The sequence below is a fragment of the Falco punctatus genome (genome assembly GCF_963210335.1).
Source record: "Falco punctatus genome assembly, chromosome: 1".
Taxonomy (NCBI): domain Eukaryota; kingdom Metazoa; phylum Chordata; class Aves; order Falconiformes; family Falconidae; genus Falco; species Falco punctatus.
Window position 1 is genome coordinate 35,802,598 of NC_137580.1, and position 25,254 is coordinate 35,827,851.

Sequence of the window (25,254 nt, forward strand, 5' to 3'; positions counted from 1 at the left end):
TACATGACAAAACAGTAAGTCATTAATAATATAGTCTTCAACATCAGACTTCGATACTCAATTAAAAGCAGAAGTATTGCTGGGTATTGTTCTCATATGTTACCATAACTTCTGGTGGTTTTTTTTTTTGGTTGGTTGGTTTCTTTAAACAAGCCTGAGCTAATGCATGCAATGAAACAGTATGTCTATTAGAAGATACCACAATTGACCCAGCACAGGTTCTATCTTTCTCCAATTAAGATCTTAGCAGCAGTCTGTCTAGATGAATGGAAAAGTCAGCAGCTACAGGATTTCTTACTGAGTGGAAGGATTTCTCAGCACAGTAAGCTGCAGCAGTCTTTTCATCTGTACTTACAGCTTTGAAATTTGAGAGCTGCATTTTTTTTCCATTTTAATATAGCAGCAGGAAGGCCTCAGTGCTCGGAAGCATACATCCCAGCAATGACAAGATGAATAAACAAATCTGAAAAGCCCCCATCAATTCTTGTTTCCAAAGGGGAGAAAAAGAAAGTGTTATTCAGCCATTTCTGCCCAGTTAACAACTGGAACTGTCATTTAAAGCCTTTTACCTTAGGAAAAAGAACCTAGTGCCAAGTCTGCTACAGCTTTTTTTTTTTAAAAGGCATTGCATCATGAGAACTTGAAGTACATTCATAAATAAATCCTTGGCACACTTAAATTGAAAAATATTTTAATATTACATAATTAGTCAAAGCTTAACTATTAGGTACAAGTAACTCACTAAATAAGTTACAGACACACCCAACTTGAGCAACAATATCAGTGATATTTATTTAAAATACTTTTGCTGAGGCAATTTGTTTCATAAGAGATTGTTTTCAAACAAATCAGCAAGGTTATGAAAAATAAGAGACAAACTCTCCGGGGAGAAAAAGTTACAAAGAAAGCTTTTGCATATCCACAAAACCTCAGTCTTTTGATTTGCAGCCTGAGTCTCAGTCCCAACCTTTTCCGTCTAGTGAACCCCACTATCCATCTTTAGATCTGGTTTGTTCTTATCATTCTTCACCGAGTAGATGAAATATGTCAAGGTATCCTTTTCATTCACTGGAATTGTCCTAAAATGGCAGCCAATTATCTAAAAAGGAAGAATGCAAGGAAATTAAATAACCACTTTTATATGCAGAAGAACTGAAGATACAGATTTAAATCAACTTCATTAAAGTTTAAAAGATTGATAGAGCAGCTTACAAAAGAAAAAGCTACTTCTCTTCAAAAGTCTTTAATAGTCATAAAAAAGATAAACAGGAACCATTTTAATATTGAGACCTATGAATTAAATATAGCAGATTGTACCTTAATTTCCAAACTTAAAAACTCAGAAAATTTTCAGAAAACAAAAACAACCTCAAAAAAAAAAAGAAAAAGTTCTCAAAACAAACAATTTTGAGTATTGTTACAGCTGTGTAGTTAAAGCTCAACTATAAAGGAAGTAATGACTATAGAATACAAACAGAGCAACAGCAGGTAAATGAGAGGCTACTGCTCAGCACTCGGGAGGGTGGTGTGTGTCTGTATCAAGTCACATACAGAAACACCTAAGAATCTTCAAGAATTATAATTGAACATTCAGCTCTTCAAGTCAGAGCTATTAATGAAAACTGACCATGCTGTAACTACTAAAATATGAAAATCTCTAAACAGTCCTTAAATCACTTTTGTCATTCTAGAAGTCTTCCCCTTCATCAAAATGAACTCCAGCTTTAAAAGCAAACACACAAAATATTATACCTGCCTGCGTCTATTCTCTGGCTTTTTGCAGGATTTTTTTGTAGATTAAAGTTGGCAAGTGAGAAACCTGGGACTGGTTATTTAATTACCACAGGATACAAGTATACAAATGTTTAGCCTCATCAGCAAGTTAGGAAGGTTTCTAAAACCAACTCCCAAAAAAATTCAGAGAGAAACAGTTTGACAAGAGTCCTTTGAAGGGGACTTGTAACAGCTAGAGGAGTGTCTATTTTATGTTAGGACAGGTTACAAGGAATCATGTACTGTAAACTAAAGAAGATCTGCAGCTATGGCTCACAAATACCTGCAGGTCAAACCAAGCCAATGACCAAAGCAGCTTTGCCCACGCACACCATGCAGCGTAAGAACAAGTAGTGCAAATACCTCATGAGAGGTACCTAAAGCAGACCCTTAGAAACACCATTTTTGGAGGACAAAAAGTCCTTGTGCTTTTTCAAATCACAGTCCTGCTAATTCAAGCGCTTATCTGTACCTCAACTCACATATTAAAAAACCAGAAGACTGCAGCGGCCGCGGCACTGTTCTCAGCCTTGAGATCTCCCACACATTTAAGAACCTTGCCGTTAATCCGCACAGATTAAGGGAGAGGACAACAGAATGTCTGCACAGAAGTACAATTGAGTGTATCACTGCACAAAAGTGAAAAATCAGTGGCTATACCTCCCTGTTTAGAGAAGATCATGAGTTCTTCCATGTAGTTACATCAGCAAGCTCTAACTGGATCTTGCAGCGCAGGACAAATCCTTTAAAATTACACTCACACGCAGTCAAGATGCTTACATACAGCTGTACTCACACAGAGCTTCAGCTCCTTTAGAAATATTTCATAAAGTTCTATCTTTCTGACGGCAGATCCCAGTGGTTTTGGTTATTTATTGGTAACTAATTATCAATAGAAGCCTGTTTTTCAGCTTTCTATACTTTATATATATAGTAACACATATGTTTGCTTCAAACAGCCAGTTACTGCAAAGTCTGAACCTTGCCAGAAGTTTGCTGCCACCTCTCAGCTTCCAGTTCTTTTCAGCAGGACGCTTGGGGTGAAGGTGCGACTGATACACAGACCATAAATCTGTGATTCTATGGTATTCAGCGACACCCAGTTCATCTTACTGTTCCAACACTGTTTTTGAGCGGCACACACTCCTTTCGGAAGTTTCTTCCTCTGGAAAGAGCTTTTACTTTTGATTTACTTGGCTCAGGAGCTGCAGCCAATGAAGGAAGCTAGATAAGTAGTTCCCTTTTGTTCTTCTAAAATCCAGATTACATATGCTCTTTATCCAAGGATCCCACGGTATAGAAAACCACATGCCATAACAAGTCACATTTTCTATTATGGAACAAACACTCATACGTACTTCAACGAGCTGTGCTTTGTTGAGTCCTGGTCTGGTCTGTAGCTTGAAGTGTCTTTTGTACCTTCGAAGTGTGTTTACTTGTAACTGATATAAATCAACCTAGAAGAAAAGGGGGGGGGGGGGGGGGGGAGGAGAAGGAAAAATAATCTAATGTAACTGAACAGGATTCAGTCATTAACAGTTTGCCTCTCAAAAACATTTTGGAATCTTAGATACATAAGTGTAAACAGTCAGCTCAGCAGATCTCATTTTGACAAAAACCAAGCTCTACCCTGCACCTTTTAGCCGAAAGGAAAACAGCCCAGTTCAGTTTAAGAGCATTTTATTGTTCCCAAGCGTGGCTCTGCCTCCCTTCAGCTGTGGACAATATTTGGAACTCATTATTGTACTTCACTCAGTTCTGTTTTTTTTTTGTTTGTTCCCCAGTTCAAGCATGATAACACAAAGCCCAGTAACAACTTTTGAGACATCTATGAAGATGACATTTCAAAGGAGGCCCCTGCTCTGCAATTTCAGCCATCAAATTTTACACAAGTCACATGCAAGATATAGCACATCTGCACCATGAGACAGCACATACTAGAATCAGGGAAGTCTACAGCACAAAGTTTTCTTGGCTTGAGGTGAGAGAAGAAAACAGCTGCTCTTGCTCTCCAAACACATCCCTGCTACATAAGCACAATGCAGGAGTTATGTGCACGGGCACGGTTGTCCAAAACTATTTTTCAGCACGAGCTGACAGCTGAAAGAATTGCACAAGGTCCTCTTAGGGATACAAATACACAACCTTAACCCAGTACTCTGTCGGTTTTGAATCCCAAGAACTCTCATCAACAGCCACTTCTCCCAGCAACAGCTTACCCTCCCACCCTCCCTGACAATGTAAGAGAGCTTAATCAGATGATTGAGTGGGAAAGCAAGCTGAGAAAGCAGGCCGAATGAGAAATTCTGCTACATCAGTTGCAGTTACAGTAGCATTCTCCAAACTCACTGCATTAAAAATTGGTTAAGGCATTCATTTTTGCTTTAAACTCATTTAGCAGCCTTATTACAGAATACAAACAACAGCAGTGCTACTGCATGCTTGGTAACCTGGCCAGACTTGATGTCATGCTGCCTTGCATGATAAAGGATGAGTATCCTTTGGTATTTTGAAGTTTACACAGCACAAATTCCACTTCCCAAGTCACAGTGGGGAACCCATACCCCAGAGCATCACACAGAGTAGTAGCAGCAGCAGCTTTCCACCAATTCCCAGAAGCTACCAGCACTGCAGAAGCCTCTTCCCCTCCTGCAGGAATCACTTCTAACAGGTAACGATGGCCATGACTGAAACTGAAATGGAAAGGCCTTACAAGTCTTCAGAAAAATGATAATTTTCCTTAATAAACTGGATAGCAATTGAAAATAAAGATCAAGGGCCAACTAGCATCTAAGGCATACAGTAATTACGTGGGATGAACGTACTGACCTTGTCCAAATTGCCAGTTGAAAATCCTCAAAAATACTTCCCAGGCAGTTTTATTTCCTGCAGTAGGACCATTAAAAAAAAAAAAAACAACTAAAACCAAAGCAGCTTGCTTTCTTGTTCTGGAGATATCCATCATTTGTGACATGTTTTATAATTCTTGCATGAGAAAACAAGACAGGCTTGCAGGAGAGCTGTGATTACCACTGTGCCAGAGCTACCTGAAGCCACATAGAGCATTAGCTTTAGACAAAACTTAAAGCAGCAATCCCAGATATTTAAGAGACAAATAACACAGCCCAGCATCAAACTACTCCCAATCCCCTAAAATCCTCTTAGCCAGAGCCTTCAGACTGCAGCCACATGCCTTTAGGCATGGATTCTTGTACAAAGTTTCATCACTTATGCTGCTGATATCTACAAATGCAGACCATAAGGATGCCATTAAATTAACACTTAGAGCAATTTCTGGAGAATGCTTTAAAAATAAAATCCCTTTTAGAAGGAACCAGGTAGGCATGACAGCCTCTGTTCAAAATTAACACACAGAAGAGCACCTGCTAAGCCAGTCTGCAGCAGAAGTAATCCAGAGCACATACAGGAAAAGCAAGCCTTAACTGCAGTCTTTCCCACTGTACTACAAAAAAGGTTGAAAGCTGTAGTTCACTTTTTTTAATGGGTGAGGTTTCACTTGTCTGCAGTGGAGCTAACAGGTTGCAAAACCACCATCTTTCCCACTCCTTTCTAGCACAGCTCCCTGAATGCCTCTTCCCCCCCAACAACGAGGTAAAAAGAAAGAGCTACCGGCATTCAACTTTGTGTTTAACGCGACTAAGGGAAAAGCCATCTGCAACACATTTACCACAGAAGGAAAGGATCAGAGGGATGAGGCACTGAAGCATTTATATCCCAAGCCCTGTGTGCAATTCCCTTCAAGTTGTCAACTCCTGCAGAAGACAGAGGTTGCTGGTATGTGGCAGAGCACCACTTTGGAGAGGAAGCACTAAGATGGAGAAAGCTGAGAACAGCAGTTTTCTTGAGAGAACCAGCAGACACTTAAAAATAATCGAAGGACTTTTGTTCATTGCACTCTGCACAATTAATACAGAAAAAACACCATAAAATTCAGTTAGATTTTGTTATACTAAGACTGAGTTAATTAAGAGTCTTCTCTTTTCCACACACCCCAAATAAGAAGAGCTGTAAGAGTGGGAAAACAGTACCTGTGTGGACTAGGTAGTCAGTAAGAACAAGGTTAACACAACAATTAGAAAAGACACTGCTATTTAGCTACCTCTGGAGTGTCGATGTCTTGCACCGGTGAGTCACCATCATCATCGCTGCCTTTCCTCTTCCTTCTATTTCTCACACTCTGAATTAAGTTTTTGTGGAAGTCACAAATATACAGATGTCTTGCCTAGAAGAGTAATACGGCGTCTTTCAATCAAATCCACCTATCTCCCAGACTTACAATATAAACGCACGTACAGAGACAACCCCTCAGCAACCAGAGTCACATTAAAGTTTTTATACCGGATTCTTCAAAATGAATAACGTGCTGTGCTACAGCTCACCGCCACCGGCTTGGCCCAGAGGACGCCGAAGTGCTGCTGCCATCGACTGATGCAGCAGTAACAGGCTGCAGAGCCACACGAGTACAACCCTCCCTCCAGCCACGACGCATTGCAACTCGGGCACCGGGAAGGAAAACGAAAAACAAGCTTTCACTTGTTCTTTAGAGGGCAAAAGGCCCGCTCTCCTTTCCCATCAATATCCTTCCCTCCGTGTTTTCACTTCCACTACCTCGGCGAGGTCAAGCAACGCACTGGTTTTTTTGTCTGTGTTTTAAAAAGTTTACCTTTGCAGGGGTCTGCACGCTTTGGGGTATCTCCCAGGCGCGCACCGGCCCCGAATTTCAGAGCCGGGTGCTTTCCTGGCAATGCCCGCACGGAGCCGCGTTTGGGGGCCGGGGGCTGCGGGGGTCCCCCGGGGGGCACGGAGCAGCCAGGCCGGCCGCCGCGCATTTTAAGCTGCTTTGCCCCCCGCACCGGGAGCTCCCCGCTCCCAGGGACCGGGCGAAGGCAGGCACCACTCCGCACCGCCCGGGCGCTTCACGCCGCAGAACGGCGGCTGCAGCTCCGCCGGGGGGGCCGTGCCGTGCCCTCCCCCCCGCCCAGCCGGCCCGAGCCGCGCTGCGCGGCGCCTGATGGCTGCCGAGCGGAAGATAGAGTGGCAAGGGGAGACGTGCAACATCGCAACACGAGGCGGAGCAGCCGAGCGCTGCCCTCGCCAGGAACAGGCACAAACTAGCGCGCCGGGAGCCATGCAGGCTCCGCGCCGGGGAGGGGGAGCGGCGCCTCCCGGCCACGCTTCGTCCCGCTCCGGCTGCACCGGGCGGCGGGGGACACACACATGCAGTCGATGCCCCCGGTTCTTGCGGGGTGGGAGAGGACCCCTGAAACAAGCGGAGGGACAGGGGGAGGGGAGTTCCCCCTCCCTTTCCCGCAGAGGGAGCGCACTTTGAGGCCGTGCTCCAGCACCACCAGCCAAACTCCACCGTGCTACGGGAAAAAGGGGAGGGGGGAGGGAAGCGGGAAACACCACTTCCCCACCGCCAAAAAAACCCAACCCACAACCCCTAAACTTTTAATAAAAGCCCCCAAAACAAGTAACCCACGGCAGCAACCGGCCCGCGCGGAGCGGGGCTGGGGGCCGGAGCCGGACCCGCCGGCGGCTTTTGTCTGCCTGCCCCGCCGGCAGCGGGGGCCTGGGGGGGCATGCGGCAGTCCCAGGTGTGCCCTCCCCTCCCCGGACTTACGCTCTTGTCCAGTTCGATCTTCACCTTCTTCTGCGAGATGCTCTTCTGGATCCGCTTGCTGAAGCTGGCGTTGCCGGCGGCGCGGCCGCACCGCTCCCCCTCCTCCCGCAGGCAGCACAGCTGCCCGGCCCCGGGGCCGCCCGCAACCCCGGCGCCCACCGAGCCCGCGGCGGCAGCGGCCGGAGCCAGCCCCGGCGGCGGCGGCGGCACCTCTACGGCAGAGCCCGCATTACCCGCCGCCGCGGCGGCGGTGGCGGCGGCGGCGGGGTCCGCCCCGCGCTGGGTCACCTCTTCGGGGGCGAAGCCGTTCATAGCCGGCGCCACCTCCGCGGCCGGTGGGAAGCCCGGAGGAAGGCGGCGGGATCCCGCCCCGCGCCAAACTTCCCCGGCGAAACGCCGCGGCCCGGCGGGGCGCCCCCCCTCTCCCTGCCTCCCCTCAGCGGCGGCACCGGGGCGCGAACCCGCCCTTCAAGGGCGGCCAGCCCGCACGTCGCGGGAACGACTCTCCCCGCCGGCTGTCCGCTAGCCTCAGCCCCGCGGCTACCGGAGCGGCGGCGGCGCCCCGCGGGTCGCCCCACTTCCTCTTCCCCCCCCTGTCATGTGGAGACTCTTCAGCTGTTTCCTATGTAACAACAGCAACCTGCCCGCCGCCCCGCCCCGCCTGCCCGCGCATGCCAGCTGGCCCGCCGCGGTGCATCTCGGGAGTTGTAGTTCTCCCGCTGCGCCTGCCGCGGCCGGTGCGGCGGGAGAACTACAACTCCCGAGATGCACCGCGGAGGCGGGAGCGCGGGCGGGGGGCTCGGCGCGCCTCTCTGCGCTGCTGAGGCGATGCCGTCCCGCCGTGGCGGCGGCTGCTCCTTTCCGCGGCGGGCTTCGCTCCGCTCCCCTTTCCCCCGCCGCCAGGAGGCCGGGCCCGCCGTGCGGGAGTGGCGGCAGCGGCTCAGCTTACTTTTAAAAGGCGCCGTTCTCTCTCTCTCACACACACACACACGCACCCCCCCCCCTCGCCTCCTGCTTCCCCCCCGCCCCCGGTCGCTCCTCCCCGGCGGCGCGGCCGTTGGGATTTGAAAGGCGGCCGTGCGGCGGCGGCCAGGCCTGGCTGTGGTGGGGCGGTAGGCGGGAAAGCGAGGGGCAGAGCGGGGGAGGCCGGTGCTGCCTCTCAGCGTGCCTAAAGGGGTTCGGGCGCCCCCGCTTCTTCTCCCTGCTCGGCTTCGGCGTGGGTCTGCCCCCGTGGCTTCTGCGGCTCTAATGTTTTAATCTGCGTCGTGCTTCTCGGGATGCTTGTTTAGGGTTTTTCACGGCTTTACCACCCCCCCATTTTTCTCTTTTCTATCTTCCGTCTCGGTCTTTCCTCCCGCTGCCGGCCGTGGCTGCAGAGCCGCCCCCGCCGGTGTCGGTGCCGGGCGCTGCGGCCCCGCTGGCAGGAGGCAGCTCCCCGGGACCCGCAGCGCAGCCACCGACTGCGCCTCTCTGGACCCCCGGCCTTTGTTAAAGCCGCTTACAAAACGCCTGTAATCCGGGGTCCGCCTTGCGTTCCTGCAGTGAAGATCTCTGAAGACAAAGAAGGCTTGCAGCGCGAGTTCCCAGTTTTGTCATTTAAAAGAACTTTTTGTTTAATAAAGGTGACTTTAACGACAATAAAAGACTGAGAATGCAGAATTGTTTTCACTGGTGTTGAACCAAGACCTTGCTGCGCGCATGACTAACTAAAATAGATTCCGTGAAAGTGCTTGATAAAAGCTTAAGTGTTTTTACTTTTGAGAGTTTGGAAAACTACAGAAGAGATGCGTTGGCACCAAACCACCTAACGATTCAGCTGTTGACAGCAGAGCAGCAGAAGCAGCGAGTTTTGACCTACTATCTTTCTTCAAGCTCATTCAAAGCACACACAGTGAAGGGTGAGGTTTTGCTTGCCTTTTGAACTGCTGCAAATATTACTTTAAATCTCGGAAACAGCATCCGAGCTGACCGTATTCAAAGCGCAATGATTTAATCACTGAAATATTTGACCGTATTGCTTGCTGCAAAGTGCGCTTCCAGCTTGCAGAAGGAGGAGAGGGAGTAGCGAGGAGGCCGGTGAATGATTCGAGGAGACACAGATCCTGCGTAAGCTGAAGTTCTGCGTGAGCCGGGAACACGATTATAGTGCAGTTTCGGTTTGCGCTGCAGATGGCTGCTTGATCTGGTTGCATAACCTGGCATTAGAGAGCAAGGGTAGGTCCCACTTCAGGCTTCCCACAGTTGCAATTGAATGAAGGATACAGTAACTGAAGCAAAACTGAGCGAAACGTCAGAGACAGCAGTTACCTAGAAGGCACGTTTCGGTGATTAGAGGAGGAACTGGGTAAGACTTTGAAAAAATACCAAACCCTGTTTTGTTACTGGCAGAGCTGAAGACTATGTGGAGTGCTTGGGTTTAATTCCAGGCTCTGCTGCTGTGCAATCTAAGGCAACAACTGTTTAACTCACGTTTTGAGTTCCTTGCGATTTCACGCTTTCAAAAAATACAATGATGTTAAAATTAAAAAAAACCCAACAACCACCACCAATAACAATAACAGCAGACCTTAAAGAAAAACATAGGAAGCATGAGCTGGGAAAAGTGGGACAAGGGTGAGTTCCAGGAATTCTTCAGTGGAAATCTGGGTCATGAATAGCAATTTCTCAGCTCTTAGGCTATGTACTTTGAGGTGCCTTTTATTTCTTTAGATGCATTTGACCTTACTCTGAGCGTAAAATATGTCAATCGGGATCTGTCTGCTGTGATTTGGTATAACGGAACGATCACTTGTGCATTTTAAACGTTTCTGATCCTCTTTGTACAGTTTGTGAGCAATTAAAAGACTGATTATGTTACCCGGTGATGCTTGCCAATGTGTTAATTTATAAGCTGAATTTCAAGTAGAGTAGTATCATAGTTTCATGATTAGATCACGATAAGAGAGTAGTGGAGCTGAGAAAGATGGTTCTGCTTCTGCTGTAAGCTGCTCGTTTTGACACCTGTGCCCCATCCTTTGTGCCTGTAAAAGCGTTTCTGTGGCTGCACTGCAAACTGGATAGGGTTACAACTAGACCAGCAACAAGAAAATCAGTTAAGTTTAACCCCGATCTGCTTTACTGCTCGGTTGCATGATGTCCCAGCACACACAAGGTCCAGTGGAAGGGCAGGACCGTGCAACTGGTGCAGGGGGATGACTATGCCGTTTGCTATGAAAGCCTGCTTACAGTAACAAAGAAATCATGTCACTTTCAATCTTGCATCATATGTGGGATCAAAAAATACAGAGAGCTGCAGCTAGATGGGCTTATCAGGCAGTAGGAAGCTTACTACAGGATGGATTTGCAAACTTTTGTGTAGTTCGGGGCCTGTGAAATAAAAAAAAATATCATTCATAGGGTATGTAATCTGAAATTATGATTTTACAACATAAGCTTTAGTAGTGGTTAGTAGAAATATTCAGGTATAACTAAAGCATATATAGGGAGAGATTTAACATAAACATAAAAACCTGCAGTATTGCACCAATATACTGATTAGGGTAAAACTTCAAAAATCAAACCAGCTCAAAGGAAACAGCAGCTCCAAACCAGCAACTCCTCTGTACATGAGATTTCACTAGCACTTATGGGCCACGTGCAAAGCAGAGCGGAATTGTACGGAAGGCAGCAGTAATCTACATCCCTTGTGGGTGTCAAAAACATAGCACAGATGACTTTTAAGTGGCATGCAGAAAGAGCAGGAGCTATGGCATCTTGAAAAGTGTGCCTGAATTCACAGCTGCCAGGCTCTGAAGTCAGTGGGACTCAGTGGCTCCTCCTGGCACCAAGGTGGTCTAGGCACAGGTGGAAGCTGAGCAGCTTGTGTCTCTCCGAGATGCCATATGTCCCAGCTCCTGTTAGCTTTTGACTGATGTGTTTTGTAATTTGAGAGAGAAGAATAATAGTCGGACGTATTGCTTTGGATATATTGGAAGCTCACTGCAAACGTATTATTAGTAATTAAATCTTGGAAAGGAAATGTGGCTTGTAACTGTGTATACATCTTCACATGATAAGGTTCAACTGGGGATGACTATTCTCTTCCCCAACAGGTACCATTCAGCTGAAGTCTAAGTGTGCAGCACCTGAAATTATCCTGTTAGCAAATGGAATAATAAGCAAAACTATTGGTATACATTTTCCACAGCAAATATACATTTTCTTTGTTTCGGATTGCAAGTATTTCAATGAAAAACAGCTTCCTTTAAAACACTGAAAATTCTGCAAACTCCACTACACACCCTGGCACTTTTGATAAAAAAGCAACCTACTCAATGGGCAGTCACGGGCTGTGATAAAGAACAGTGAGCAAATCTCTCCTTCCTTATCAGAAACAAGTCCTATTATTTTTATTTTTCTCTCTTTTTTCTGGTTTTTGAATCTCTGATTTTCCCTTCCCACTCTGGCACCAACTCGCTGTGCTACTGCCTGTTGCGCTGCCTCCAATTTATTGTCCAAATCTGTTAAAGCATAGACCCCTAAAGCACAGGAGTATTGGGACTCACCTACAGACTGTATTTTTGTTTGTTTGTCTGGTTTACTTCTTTATGTTTTACACTAGGATAATTAAAATGTAGTTTCAGGTAGTTAATTGTCTAACAAAACAATCTGTATTAGCACACATAGAACTTATTGTATATGACTCAAGTAATACAGTAAGAGAAAAAAATCATACCTTTAACCAAAATAGTGATATTGGTGCGAAACTGGCATTTCTAGGTCTTCGAGTAACCCACTTGAAGCCAATGTTCCTTTTTTAAGCGTTCTGCCTTGTTCAATAGAATCTAAGGGCATATGAAAGAATTTACATAACACAGGCTTTTATTACAAGATTCAAAGCAGTAAACAGGGTCCAAAACTAAACATTATTTTAAGAATAATCTAGGTGTTACGGGATTAAAACTGATAAGCCTGCGTACTGTAAAAGCTTTAAAGATTTGTTATACATGCCCCTTAATGGTTTGTGCCAATTCACTTTCGCAATAAGCCATTAGTTACAGGAGGCATCAAAGAAACTTCTGTTAGAAGGCTTTGTTCTTACGTGCAGAAATACAGAAACGTTGGTGCAGAAACTTTGGATGTTCTTTGTCAAATGTACGTGGCAAATTGTTTGCTGGGGGACTTAAATGATGCAGTATGAGTTAAGTGCGATACTTCAAACACAACAACTGCACAGAAAGCAGAGAAGCCAACCTCCAGCTTTGCACTGAGGTACCCCCAGGGTTTCAACACCCCTCCTCCTCACAAGCTCCCTTTCGGCCAAGTTAAAGGTGTACATCCATCTGCTTGTTTCAGAGTCACTGATCACTTGTCCGTCCAGGTAACTTTGATCAACATTTTGTTTCACATTATGTGAGATCTCGCAGTCAGAAAGGAACCCAACAAAATCATTGTTAGTGCTTTCCTGAAATGTAATGCAACTATCTGGAATGCATAGTGGAAAAGTATCACCCCCAGAGGTTTTGTGTAATAATGCAACAAAAATTTAGCTATGAGTAATAGGCTGATGTAGTATATTGCTTAAGAGTTATTTTTTAATCCCTTGAAAAGAAATAAAGGGCTTGCTCAGCTGTTTTTGGGGCTTTTTTTGCCTGTAAGAGAAACTGCCGTGTCTTTTCAGCAAATTTTATTGGTCTCTAATGCAATCTTGATACCACAAAAAGCCCTGTATACTCTTTCCTACAGTCTTACATTTTGTGAGCCACTGTTTTCTACTTACAGAAATTCAGATTCAACGCTGTCTTTAATTACTTGCTTTTTGCCTTGAATAATGCATCTTACACCATCTTCGCAGTTTTGTCAGAGGGTCCTAGAAACTACAGTGCCCCTTTACACCATTATGTCATCTTCTGATACAGACTCATTTTACAGAAAGGAAAATGGGAAACTTCTGTAGCCCTCAAGCCTCTTCCGGTGCCCTTGTCTTTGCAGTATAGTCATAAGCATCTGTAGGTCTGACTTAGCTCTTGTTGAAGTTAACAGCAGGTTTTAAGTGCCCCTTGGGAGCGGGTGAACACTTCTTCCACCAGAGTCCAGAATGCATGCTTTAGAAGGTCTTTAGAAGGTATTTGCAATTTGTCAGTAAAACCAAAATAGAGTCCGATGCTAGCACAGATATTTTTATAAAAATAAAACGAGTAAAATTGCATGTGGGCTTGGAGTTTAAATGTTTTCCTGACTTCCTGCAGAGCTCGTTCTCCGTAAAAGATACAGGCTTATACTCCCACAAACTCAAGTGAAACAATAGTTTTGAACTGTAGTTGTTTTTTGCTATTGTTACTTGACAATAAACCCTTAGCTGAGAAATATTATGGGAAATGGATCAGATAAAATGTTCTGCAATTTTTTTTTTCACAAAAATGGCCACTAGGCAGAATGTACCAGATTTCCTATGTTTGGCTAGTACCTACTGCTATCATTCATTTAACATACAGCAGCTGATCAAAAGCATTGCTTCTCCATTAGATATTGCCGTTCATCTCTAATGCTCCTCAAACTTCAACTCCCGTACTTGAAAGATAACGTTAAGAGCCTCAGCTTACATCCTGATAAAGCTTCTAGCTTTTACAGTCGCAAAGGTAAGTTTGAAACCTGGTCAAGGACATATCCTAAAGCACAAAACACAAAAAGAGAACCCCACGCTCCAGTTTCAGTGTTTAAACAGATATGGTTTTATAAGTTTTTTTTAATCCAAGTGTTTGGTTGTTAATATTTATAAACACCACAGCTGAGACCTGATTCTGCTATTACAGCTATCCACAGACAGACCCTTACCTCTCTCCAGAAGTGACTGCTTGAGCTGGATTTTACATGATCTTGTAAATTATGTCAAAATCAGGAAAATAATACAGATCTCTTACCTCTTCAGCAACTTTAAATTCTTTGTTCTGTTATTATCTGTTTTTCTAGTTATATCATGAAAGTCCGTTCCAAAACAAATCATATCTTTGTATACAAAGTAATTTTTAACGACTGGAAAAGGAGAATGGGGATTTTATGCTTTTAAGATTTGTACATATAACAATAATATAACAACATAAATGCTAATTATTAGTATAAAATGTAGTGACATAAAAATCACACATGATTGAGCCTACAAACCGGAGTGTATTCATCAAGATGGTTTCTCTCTTAAAGGTTTACACTGAAGCTGGGAGTTCACAGGTTTCAAGGATTCTTTTTTTCAACTTTCAAAACCTGGAAAAGACATGTTTTGGTCTGCAATTTAGTGTCTTGGTAGCTCTGAATAAGCTGGCCTTTCTTTGACACAGAACAACTTCATTTGAGATACCCTTGTTTGTTCTCCAGATGCGTGACTGTACCGCTCCCTGTTTCTTTTTCATTTGTACTAGGCATTGATCCCTGCCAGTACCTAGGAAGAGCTTCTGCTTAACTTCACACATGGTCACACTAAATGAAAATGATGAGGATTAATCATAGGCGCAAGGGTTTACTATCAAACTTCCTAAAGATTTTTTTTTTCCTTCCCACAAGAGTCAGGGCTGTGGAGCAGAAGCATTAGCTTTTGGCTAGTGTTATAAACATACGCGTTTTCCAGTAGCATAAGATCACTGAAACAACCTTCCTTGTTCCTGTAAAACACTTAACAGTATAGAGTAGGGTATACAATGGGATCCTCCAGAGAAACTATACTTTTATATCATCGATTGCTGGAAAATCCCCCAGGATCCATGACTAAAAATGAGACTGATGATTGAATCAACAACTTCAAAATTTCCTGAGCATTTTCTTTCTAGTCTCAGATTACCTGTGTATCCTATGATCATTTCTATGACACATATGACAGTGCTATTTGCCAGAAATAACAGATTATTCTACTAAGACGGTGTCTGATTAGCAACAGCAGAGGATGTACTCCACACAACCAAAACTTGAGACCCATTTAAGTTTAACGAGACTTGTTAATATTCATTCAAGTTTTTCCACTACCTGGATACAAGACCAATGTGTTGACGAGTATCGCAGTGCTTACAAGGAACCAGGCAGATACCAGACAAACCTGCTTCTCTCTTCTGGCTCTGGGAGACAGGACAGCACGATTCCTCCTTCCTCTTGTGGCCCATGGCATGCAGCCTTGTTAACCCACTCATTTATTTCTCTTTCCTAAGAAATTTTAGAGCTGCAATTACATAGGAAACAGCTTCCACTGCCAGGTTCAGCTTGCTTTTAAATTTCTAGCCCTCAAAACTGCAGAATAAAACAGTGTCTTAGATTGGACAAGGTACAAACAAAATGATCTGGTTTGTTCTGTAGAGGTTTCCGCATTTGTAAGTCACCGTGGGTGGACTGGTACTTCATTTTGGCAGCAGTGAGCACCAGCAGCTAGCTTTGCATGGTGGGTGCTTGGGATATTGGGGAACTGGACTGTAACTACAGCCTTTTTGGATCTGCTAGCTGGATGTCACACCTCCCGGGCCAGACGCAGTCCAACCCTTTGTCTTACTGCTTAGAAGGAGAAAAAAAAAAAAAAAAGTCCCCCCCCCCCCAAGCCTAGAATGATGTTCTCCAATTCCCAAACAACATCACATTTTTATTAGTAATGACATTTTATTTCTTAAGAGTGAGTCATGTATACACTTCAGGTGAAGTACCAATGCTTATCAAGGCTGGAAGAGTTTATGGGGTGGGGACAGAAGGATCAAAACTTTTTTTTACCGATTTAAACTGATTTCATAGTGTGGATTACAGCTATCCACATTTCAAACCCCCTTTAAACTGCCTGTGAAACTATCTAATGGATGAGCAAAGGCAAATTACTGCTTTCTTCTCATACCTGCAAAAAGGGACTAACAGTGTAGCAAGATATGAAGGAGGCTTATTAAGATCTCAAGGGGAAAATGTTGCATGAGTGTTACTTTAAATGTAAATAAGAAAGTCAGTGAAAGTGAGGTTTAGGAAAAGTAAAAATATATAAAAAAATTAAAGCTTGTAAACCCAATGCAAGAAAATTTCTTGCCAAATTAAGACTGAAAAAGTTCAGTTAACAATTACTGTGACCATGACTGCCCATGTTCCTAATATTATCTGCATTAGTACCAGGAGAGATTTGTTTTACTTCCTAACATATGACCACTGCAGTTTCAGTCCCTACTGGGCAGCTGCCCTGGGTAGTGTCTAATGTAGGCTGCCTTTGTTTTAGGTGGGTACACAGCACAAACTCAAAACAAGTTCCTGAGCTTTCAGACTAAACCAGCCCCGTGTAACACAGCCACCATTCACCTATGAGCTGCTTAACTGGTTATGCAGGCTTTGCCATAGCCCATATAATAAAACTGTAATGTTTAAAGGGTAAATAGATTTCATTTCTATAAATACTTATTATTTGCATATTACACAACAACAGAAAAATGGGAAAAGTTCTAATGTATTAGCTTAAACGCAGTTCTTTAAGATATTGACCGAAATACCAGTTTTTTTAACTTTTGGGCAGCTGCAGTTATGTATGTTTTTTATCACAGTACAAAGAAAGTAGCTGCTTATAACCAAAACACTACAGTAAAGTGAGTTTTGAATTTAGGTAAGCAGTAGACTAGGTAGTTCTGTTTTTTGCTTCTCATCCTAAAGCTCCTACCATCTACCTAATATGAGATGCTCACATGAAATAGGCTAAAAGACATAGCTGCTCTCTGTAGACTTCTTAACTCACATTAAAAAGTGAGTTTTAAAGCAGTGACCTATTTAAATGCTTTATGTGTCTTGGATTTTAATCTTTTTCTAGAACAACAACAACAAAAAAGCTGATTAAAGCTAAATTTGCTTTTTCTTTCAACATATTCCATTACTGTTAGTGAAGTTGGGTGACATTAAAATTGAGAGCAGCTGTAACTCGCTTTCATTATTCATCTGGTAAACACCGACTTCTGAGGTCCCATAAGCAAGACTTCTTCAGCAGTAATCTGGCAAGAATGATCACTTTCCAAAGCAGAATTTTATTGCCATTAAGGCTACATTAAAACATATCCCATACAGGAATTTGGGTAATAGCAGAGTCTCTGCTACAGGGGAGAGCTTCTTTATCCAACTGACAGTGTCACCATATAACACACATCAGAATGAAAGTTTGGTCAGAGTTAAGGTCATGCAACTGTAGTTTGCAGCTTCCTCAGCTGAATGGTATCTGTTGCAATGGATCTGCCGATGGAAATGTTAATTCAAATAAAAGGTCTTTGTTATGTTTCCTTGCTTTGTCCACACTGACATGAGTATCCAGAAAAGCTGTAGAAGCTGCCCACAGAAGCCAAGAGGTACAGTATGATGTAAAGTATTATCACTCCAATCACACATTTTTGTTTCTGTGACATACTTTTCTTTAAATCCATTTCTCAGCTCTGTAACCATCCGCCTGGTCTTTTCTCTTCTTTCTATCCAGCCTTTCTAGTCACTACATTGCTCATGTCTCTTCACACGCAATTTACTGAAGATTAAGTGAAGTTAACAATAGTGCCCAAAATTGTAATTGTGGAGGAGATTAAAGACTCAAAAGGGCTCGAAGCCAGGGAGCTATAAAACTTAACAGTCATTTCATGAGCTGAATTATTCAAGCAGAAGTAAGCTTCAAGTCCTGGAGTTTATGCTTCTTCCCCACAACTGTCATCCACATGTGGTTAATAAATTAACCACGCGGACCAGCCGAAGTCAATACTGCATAGATCACTGCTTTAGAAGAGCAACAGTGACTGAATCTCTCGAGACAAAATTTGTGGTTTTGTCTGAAAAGAAACAGTGTGGTGTAATGAGAAAACAGCAACAGCTTATTGTGGAACCAGGCGCAGAGAGAAGCACTTTACCATGCATGAGAGTGCTGGGAGGAAGGCACAGCTTTGGGACTGACAGGCTAAGATCGGCATTCTTGCGTGGAGCTTTCAGTATCGGCACTGCTGTGGACAGCTTCCAGTATCATGTTCAAGCGTGGAAAATTTTCAATACTGCCTTCCTTGTTGGAACACAGACAGATGTTAGAGTACAACTGTTTGGTTTCTTACGCTGCCCTATGTTGCATGACATAACACTCTATGTACATATTTAATTGTACCAAAGCTTTCTTTTTCAGTGAAGATAATCTAGAAAAAGAGTATCTTTAAAAGCACAAAGAACCTAGTTTCTTTCTTAAAACAATCGATTAAATCATTTGAAAGGCAGGTCTCATTTTTTCCCATGGAAGTAATTACACTTTCTCACCGTACCTGCTTTTCCACAAGAATTTTCTTCATACTCTTAGAGCAGATACAAAAACATGCAACAGAGGAAGCCTCACTGCAATTATATGCTATAAATTCCAAAGACTGTTCCAAAGTAATTTTTTCCATGAACTTGCTATATTAATGTTAAAAGGAAGAGTAAAAACATGTTCATAGTAAACTTACATAAAGCTTTTGTTGTTGTTGCTCAAGAACTGACAGAGAATGGATTTGGATGATTAAGATGAGGAAAAATCTTCTTTCAACTGTTTAAAATAATTTCTGGTGCCTGTAGCCATCACTATAACTTTTCAGTGACAAACTCCCAAGAGGTCATGACTATTTTAGAAGTGCTGACACCGAGAAAACTCAGTTTCCTGAAACCTAGCGGATTGCTTCGTTGTTCTTTCAACTGCATCGGTGAGGACTCAGAAGTAAAACTGATCTTGATGGAGTTAACCTACATTCCCATATGGCTCGTAAACTACACAGAAGGTTATCTATGAATTTGTTTGAAGGGTGTGATATTGAGAACTGTAGGTAAAACTGGCGGACAAAGAGTGGTTTTACACCAGAGATACTAATGGCTGTGCTATGATTCATTCAGTACAGACTAGTATTGTAAGATTCTACCATCTGCTACAAAACTGCTTTATTAACTAGAAAACATTCTGCAAGAAACTGTCACATACAGGTGGTTTACCACAAAGTGAATGAGTAACCCATCTGGCAGCTTAATTCACCAAACAAAATAGTGCTTTTCAAGTACCATATGAAGTAAAGGCATTTTTAAAGCTACGTAACAAATTAAAACAACTTGCAAAGTGTCTAGGCCTCCGCTTTGTTCAATGCCATAGAACTGAGAACATTAATTTGCTACTGAGTAGTGGTGAAATGGTTTACAGAAATTAAGAGCCAGAACTGGAATGTGGAATATCCCTTGTGTATACATTGATTTTAGAAGGGAAGTGTAAGCTTCGTTTGTAGGTTAGGAATAGCCACAGAAGTTAGTGGATATAAGAGTTCAGATAACTGGCATCTGACAGGTTTTAGCACCTGCAAAGGGCATATCTGTCTCTGCATATCTCCCTCTTCACAAATTTTGACCAACTTTTTCCAGTTTACATTGTGTCTCTTAGGGCTGCAGTTGGGCAAATACATAAAGCTTAAAACGAGGAAGCATTTACCTCCATATTAGTGAACAGTTCTGTGTTAACACATCCTCGTTGGAAGGAAAAAAAAAAAGAGAAAAAAAAAGCTTGAAAGACCAGACCTAGTGTTTCTTATACTTGAGCAAATCCGGAATGGGGGAGACTCTGGATATCTACACTGACCCTTCTCACACCTGCAGCTACTCAGTATCCTCAGATAACTTAGGCGTTCTTGCTGCTGTCTTTTAAAGGTTATTTTTTTTTTTTTTACCATTGAGCTAGGTTAATATGATTAAGACTCTGCCGAAGGCACAGCATCTTTGGTAACTGCTTTTCACCAGTGCTGTAAGCTACGCCTGAAAAAGCAACAGCGTTAGAAACCGCTTCAATTACTAAGAATATTCGCTTAAACTGATGCTAATTAAAGAACTGGATGACAGTAACCAGACAGCCGAAAACCCACATCGTGCAGACTAGTGTCAAATCGCAAGCAGAGACGAAACGACCGTACAGAAGCCTCGGGTTTCTGCCCAGGCCAAAGGCGCCAGGCGCGCTGCAGCGGCTGGGCAGAGCGGCAGGGGCAGCCGCAGCCCCCGCCTCCACCGACCCGCGCCGCCCCCCTGCCCAGGGGGCGACACACGGGGAGCGGCGGCGCTTCCCCTTCGCGGCGTGGGAAGGGGAACCCTCGCAGCCGGCCCCGGCCCTGCTCCGCACCCCGCCGGCCCCAGAGCGGGGAGCGGCGCTCCCCGCCGGCAGCCAGGCCTCCCCCTGCCCGAGGGGCGCCGCGCCCTGGGTCCTCCCCGGCCCCGCGGCAGGCAGCCGGGGGCGGCCGTTACCCCTCGGGAGCGGGCCTCGCTCGGGCGGCGCGGCTAAAGCCCGGTTTGTACAGCTGCCGCCCGCCGGACGCGGGAAGCCACGGCCCGCCGAGCCTGGGAGGGACGGTGGCGCTCGCCGCCGCGGCCCACCCCGGGCAGGAGGAAGGTAGCGCCGGAGGGGGACCGACGCTCTGCCGGCGGCCAGGCCGCGGCCAGGGCAGCCGCCCGCCGCCGTGCCCCGCGAGGCCGCCAGCACAGACCGGTCCCAGATCCCGCGCCCCGCCCGACCCCTTCCGCGGCTCCTCTCGCTGTGCCCGCCCCGCCGGCCGCCCTCGCTCCCTTTGTATTTTTAAACCACGCTACAGCATCCCGCTCTGCCCAATCAAAACGTGCGCAGCCCCCGGCGGCCAATGGCGAGGGCCCCCGCGGTTTTTTAAAACCGTCCCCCTCCCCCAATCACCGCCCAGCTCTCTTAGTTCCACCCCTCCGCTATCTTCACCCCAACCGGTTCCAACGAGTATAAGCGCTAGCGACCCCCTCGCGCTCGACCTAGCCGAGGAGCTGCTCGGCCGCTGACGCCACAGCAGCGGCTGGCCAATCCCCGGCGGCGCCGGCCTCGGGGGGCGGGGCCGCAGGCAGTTTGAACCGGCGCGGCAGCCAATCCGCGGTGGCGGGGGGTGGGTTCCCGGGCGCCGCGGGTCAAGTTGCTGTGGCGGGTAGGGCTGTGGAAAACAAGAGGCTGTAAGTGCGCTGCCGGGGCACCATTCAGCTGCAGCAGCAGCGCAGGGAGCAGCGCCCCGAGCCGCCGCCGCCCCACCCAGCCAGGCAAGGCCCCGCGAAGCCCCTCTCGCCGCCGCCGGCGGTGGCGGGTAGGGCGCCGGGAGGGAGAGCGGGAAGGAGGGGCTGCCGCCGGCAGCGGCCCGGGGCGCGGCGGGGGCGCGGGGTGGCCGCGGCGGGCGGCCGGGCGGCGCGCCCGGGGCCGAGGAGGGGATTCCCGCCGGGCGGGGCGGGGGCGGCTGGCCGCGCGGGGCGGGAGGCGGGCGGCCCCGCCGGGGCGGGCTGGGGCCGCCCGCTCGGGCCGCCGCGGGGGGCGGGTAGTGGCGCCCGGCGGCGGCGCGGGAGGGGCCGCGGGGCGGGCGGGAGAGGGGCCGCGGCGGGGCGGGGTCGGCGGCCGCAGGGGGCGTGCTGGGGCGGGAAGGCGTCGGCGGGCGGGAGGCGGGAGCGGCCTGAGGCGCGGCCCCGCCCGGCCGTGGCTCCGCGCCGCCCGCCCCCCTCACGCTGCCGCCCTCCCCGCAGGGACCCGCCGCCGACCTCGCCATGGGCAAAGGCGACCCCAACAAGCCGCGGGGCAAGATGTCCTCGTACGCCTACTTCGTGCAGACCTGCCGTGAGGAGCACAAAAAGAAGCACCCGGACTCGTCCGTCAACTTCGCCGAGTTCTCGCGGAAGTGCTCGGAGCGGTGGAAGGTGAGTGGGGCCGTGCCGGGCCGAGCCCCCGCCGTGCCGTGCCGAGCCGAGCCGGCCCCCGCCCCGCTGCGGGCAGCTGGGGAAGGATCCTGGTGGCAGCTGCTGCTCGCACGTTAGTGGGTCACCGGGTGCTTTATCTGATCCAGACTCTTCTTTCCCCTCCGCGTGTTCGCAGACAATGTCTAGCAAGGAAAAAGGGAAGTTTGAAGAAATGGCTAAAGGGGACAAAGCTCGTTATGACAGGGAGATGAAAAACTATGTTCCTCCCAAAGGCGAGAAGAAGGGAAAGAAAAAGGACCCCAATGCTCCTAAAAGACCACCGTGAGTATTTCTGTGACCAGAAGGGGGGGGTGCGGGAAGTACTAGGTTTAATAGTCTGACACTTAATCACTGTCTCTCATTTTAGATCTGCTTTCTTCCTTTTCTGTTCTGAACACCGTCCAAAAATCAAGAATGATCACCCTGGCTTGTCTATTGGAGATACAGCAAAGAAATTAGGTGAAATGTGGTCTGAACAGTCAGCCAAAGATAAACAGCCATATGAACAGAAGGCTGCAAAACTAAAGGAGAAATATGAAAAGGTACGGTGAAAGTGATCTAAGGATGGCTAAAGCCGTACAGGCCAGTGATAATATGCGACTTCTGTTTTGCACTGAAACCACATGGTTTGTAATTCTAAATGTTTATGTCAGCCTTCATCAGACTTCAGAATGCAGGGAAAGGTGTGGTGTGGGGGAGGTATCTGGAACCCTTACAGTCAACCTGGATGTGGTTTTTACATGTCTAGATGTTTTACCAGTAAGATACTTCCAGAAAATGGGTCACCTGCTTGGTAGAATACATAGTCAATACTCCAAAGCTCTTACACCTGTCCAGATCGCGTGTTACTTGGTCCAGAGGTGTAAGCACGAAAGTCCCAAGGTTGAAAGCTCACTTTTCTGCACACACTGTATTTGATCCGCACAGTATAGTACTGTTAAATTACTGAAGACAGTACAAATTGGTCTTCAGAGTTCCGTTGGCAGTAACTAAACAGCATTTTTCTTGCAGGATATTGCAGCATATCGTGCCAAGAGCAAGAGTGATGCAGGGAAAAAGGGCCCAGGTAGGCCTGCAGGATCTAAGAAGAAAGCAGAACCAGAAGAGGAGGAGGAGGAGGAGGAGGAGGAGGATGAAGAGGAGGAAGAAGAGGAGGATGAAGAATAAATGAACGTCCTGCTGTAAAGATTTATGCTCAAAATCCAATATTTTGCTAAGAATGTGAACTCAAGTGCAGCTCATTGTTAGCTTCAGTATAAAAATCTGTACAGAATTGTGTATAGGTAATGTGGTTCTTTGTAGGGAGACCTCTATTTTTAATGTAAGTAGTAGCCAAGGGCTGCTACAGTTCAGTTTAACTAAAAAAAAAAAAAAAAAAAAAAAGAAGAAGAAAAAGTTGTGGAATGTTTCTGCATATTTAATGGTTTTGTTGAAATTAAGTGACTGATAGCCAGGTGTTTCTTTATAGCTAAGTAAAACAAAGGCGGTAGCCTAATAGCTGATCTTATATTTTGTAGTATATTGCATTGTATTACTTTTTTTAACAATTTTGTAATAAAATGTTGTACATGATTGCTGTTGTATTGACGTTTCTGAGAGGCTGGGTACTCCCAGAATGCTGAAGCCCTGTGCAGGATAGTGCTTTGCGTTGTTCTTCAGCTATCACTGTTGCTGCAACGTTGGCGAGTCTCTTAACGCATTGTCTCATGGAGTTTATCCAGAAGCTTAAACTTCTTTAACCACAATTCTCTCTCCCATATATATTACCGTTAGTTGCAATTGATGTTTTCCTTATGCTAGCATTTGCTTTTATCGCCTTGTGAGGGAAAAAAAAAGAATAATCTTTTTAAGTACTGAAGTTGCTGATAATTATGCCTGGATTGTTTTCTTTCCCCAAACTGAAGCACAGGTCTTAGAAGTATTAGCTGATAATGAGTGAATCTTGGGAACTTTCTCTCCCAGAGCTCAGGGTTACTGGCCTTTTCTGCTGTCTGTATCAGGACAGGAAAGCTGGCCACAAGACAGATGTGGTTAGAGGTATGTCTTCCCAGATGTTCCCTACTCCTTCCCTCTTCCCCTGGCCCCCATTATTAGTGGCTGCTCATAAAATACACAGCTTGCAGAACAGCATGAAAAATGTTGGAATGTTATCTCTGCACGTGCCAATAGATTCCCGCAGAAAAGTGGGGAGGCATTTGTAGAAAACGTGTGCTCCTGATATATCCCTGTTTGTCGTGGTAACAGTATTGCCAGTTACGCTCTTTCTTGGGTTTTGGGTTTTTTTACTCAACCTTTTGTGTATTTAAAAGTTAAATCTAGCTATCTAAAATATTTGTAAGTGAGAAACTGGAGATCCCACAGCTACACTAACAAGTTTACTTTGTTGAGGTAAAGTACTAGGCAATAGCTTTTACTAGCCTTTAAAAGCCCAGCACTGGAGAACGTTTAATATCTGAAATACTAAGTGCTATAAAGGGCAGGCTTCCAACTTTTAATTATTTTTTGTTTTTTTAAACTGTCTCTTGGTTGTCCATTAACTTCTGAAATAAACTTGTGTACAATCACTGTCTGTGTGTAAGATAAAAAGTGATTTCAGCACTATAACTGTGGGAAATGTCACGGTGGTGGGTTAACAACATAGCACTTTCTGAAACTGAGAGCCTCGATAAAAACACTCCTGTATTCCTGAAAGTATGGAAGTAAGGTACTCTAAAGACAATTCAAACATTTTTTATACTAAAGTAGGTACTAATCTTTGAAGGCCTTAGAAACCCAGAGATTTTTGCTCCCCACGGTGCCCAGAGACACTTAAAAGTAGCATCAGAAGGATCAGCTGCTGTTTCTTGTTGGACCTGCTGGAGATACTCGGTGCAGGCAGGATCAATGGCTCCATTTTGCAAGCTCAGATTTTGGGAAGCCACAGGCGTAAACTGGAAGTGAGAAGCAGTTGTTCTGTGTGCAGTACATGCAGTGCTCAAGAACTTTTTCTCCTCTAGAGAGTCTGCCGTCCTACAGCACCTTTATCCTCAGCTCAAAAATGCAATTCCCGGTCACGGCGTGTAGCCGAGACAATGCTGGTCGCACTCATTTTTCAGCATACTCTGTTCAGATTTCTCTGTAGAAATGCA

At 45.8% G+C, this 25,254-nt stretch overlaps 2 protein-coding genes across 3 annotated transcripts; one reads left to right on the top strand and one right to left on the bottom strand.

Annotated features, from left to right (window-relative positions):
• Positions 1-767: 767 nt before the first annotated feature.
• Positions 768-8,095, bottom strand: SAP30 (Sin3A associated protein 30). The gene is made up of 4 exons (XM_080373210.1): positions 7,418-8,095; positions 5,894-6,016; positions 3,132-3,230; positions 768-1,099 (listed from the first exon to the last, which is right to left on the bottom strand). Exons 1-4 carry the CDS (start codon positions 7,727-7,729, stop codon positions 977-979), a joined length of 657 nt encoding a protein of 218 aa, XP_080229336.1. The 5' UTR covers positions 7,730-8,095; the 3' UTR covers positions 768-976.
• Positions 8,096-21,299: 13,204 nt separating this feature from the next.
• On the top strand, positions 21,300-23,698 carry HMGB2 (high mobility group box 2). Of its 2 annotated transcripts, none has more exons than XM_080373267.1 (5): positions 21,300-21,445; positions 21,917-22,087; positions 22,263-22,408; positions 22,494-22,668; positions 23,138-23,698. In XM_080373267.1, exons 2-5 carry the CDS (start codon positions 21,938-21,940, stop codon positions 23,291-23,293), a joined length of 627 nt encoding a protein of 208 aa, XP_080229393.1. In that variant the 5' UTR covers positions 21,300-21,445; positions 21,917-21,937; the 3' UTR covers positions 23,294-23,698. The 2 variants fall into 2 exon arrangements, with proteins under 2 accessions (XP_080229393.1, XP_080229394.1); XM_080373268.1 differs by having other exon boundaries at positions 21,339-21,361.
• Positions 23,699-25,254: the final 1,556 nt, after the last annotated feature.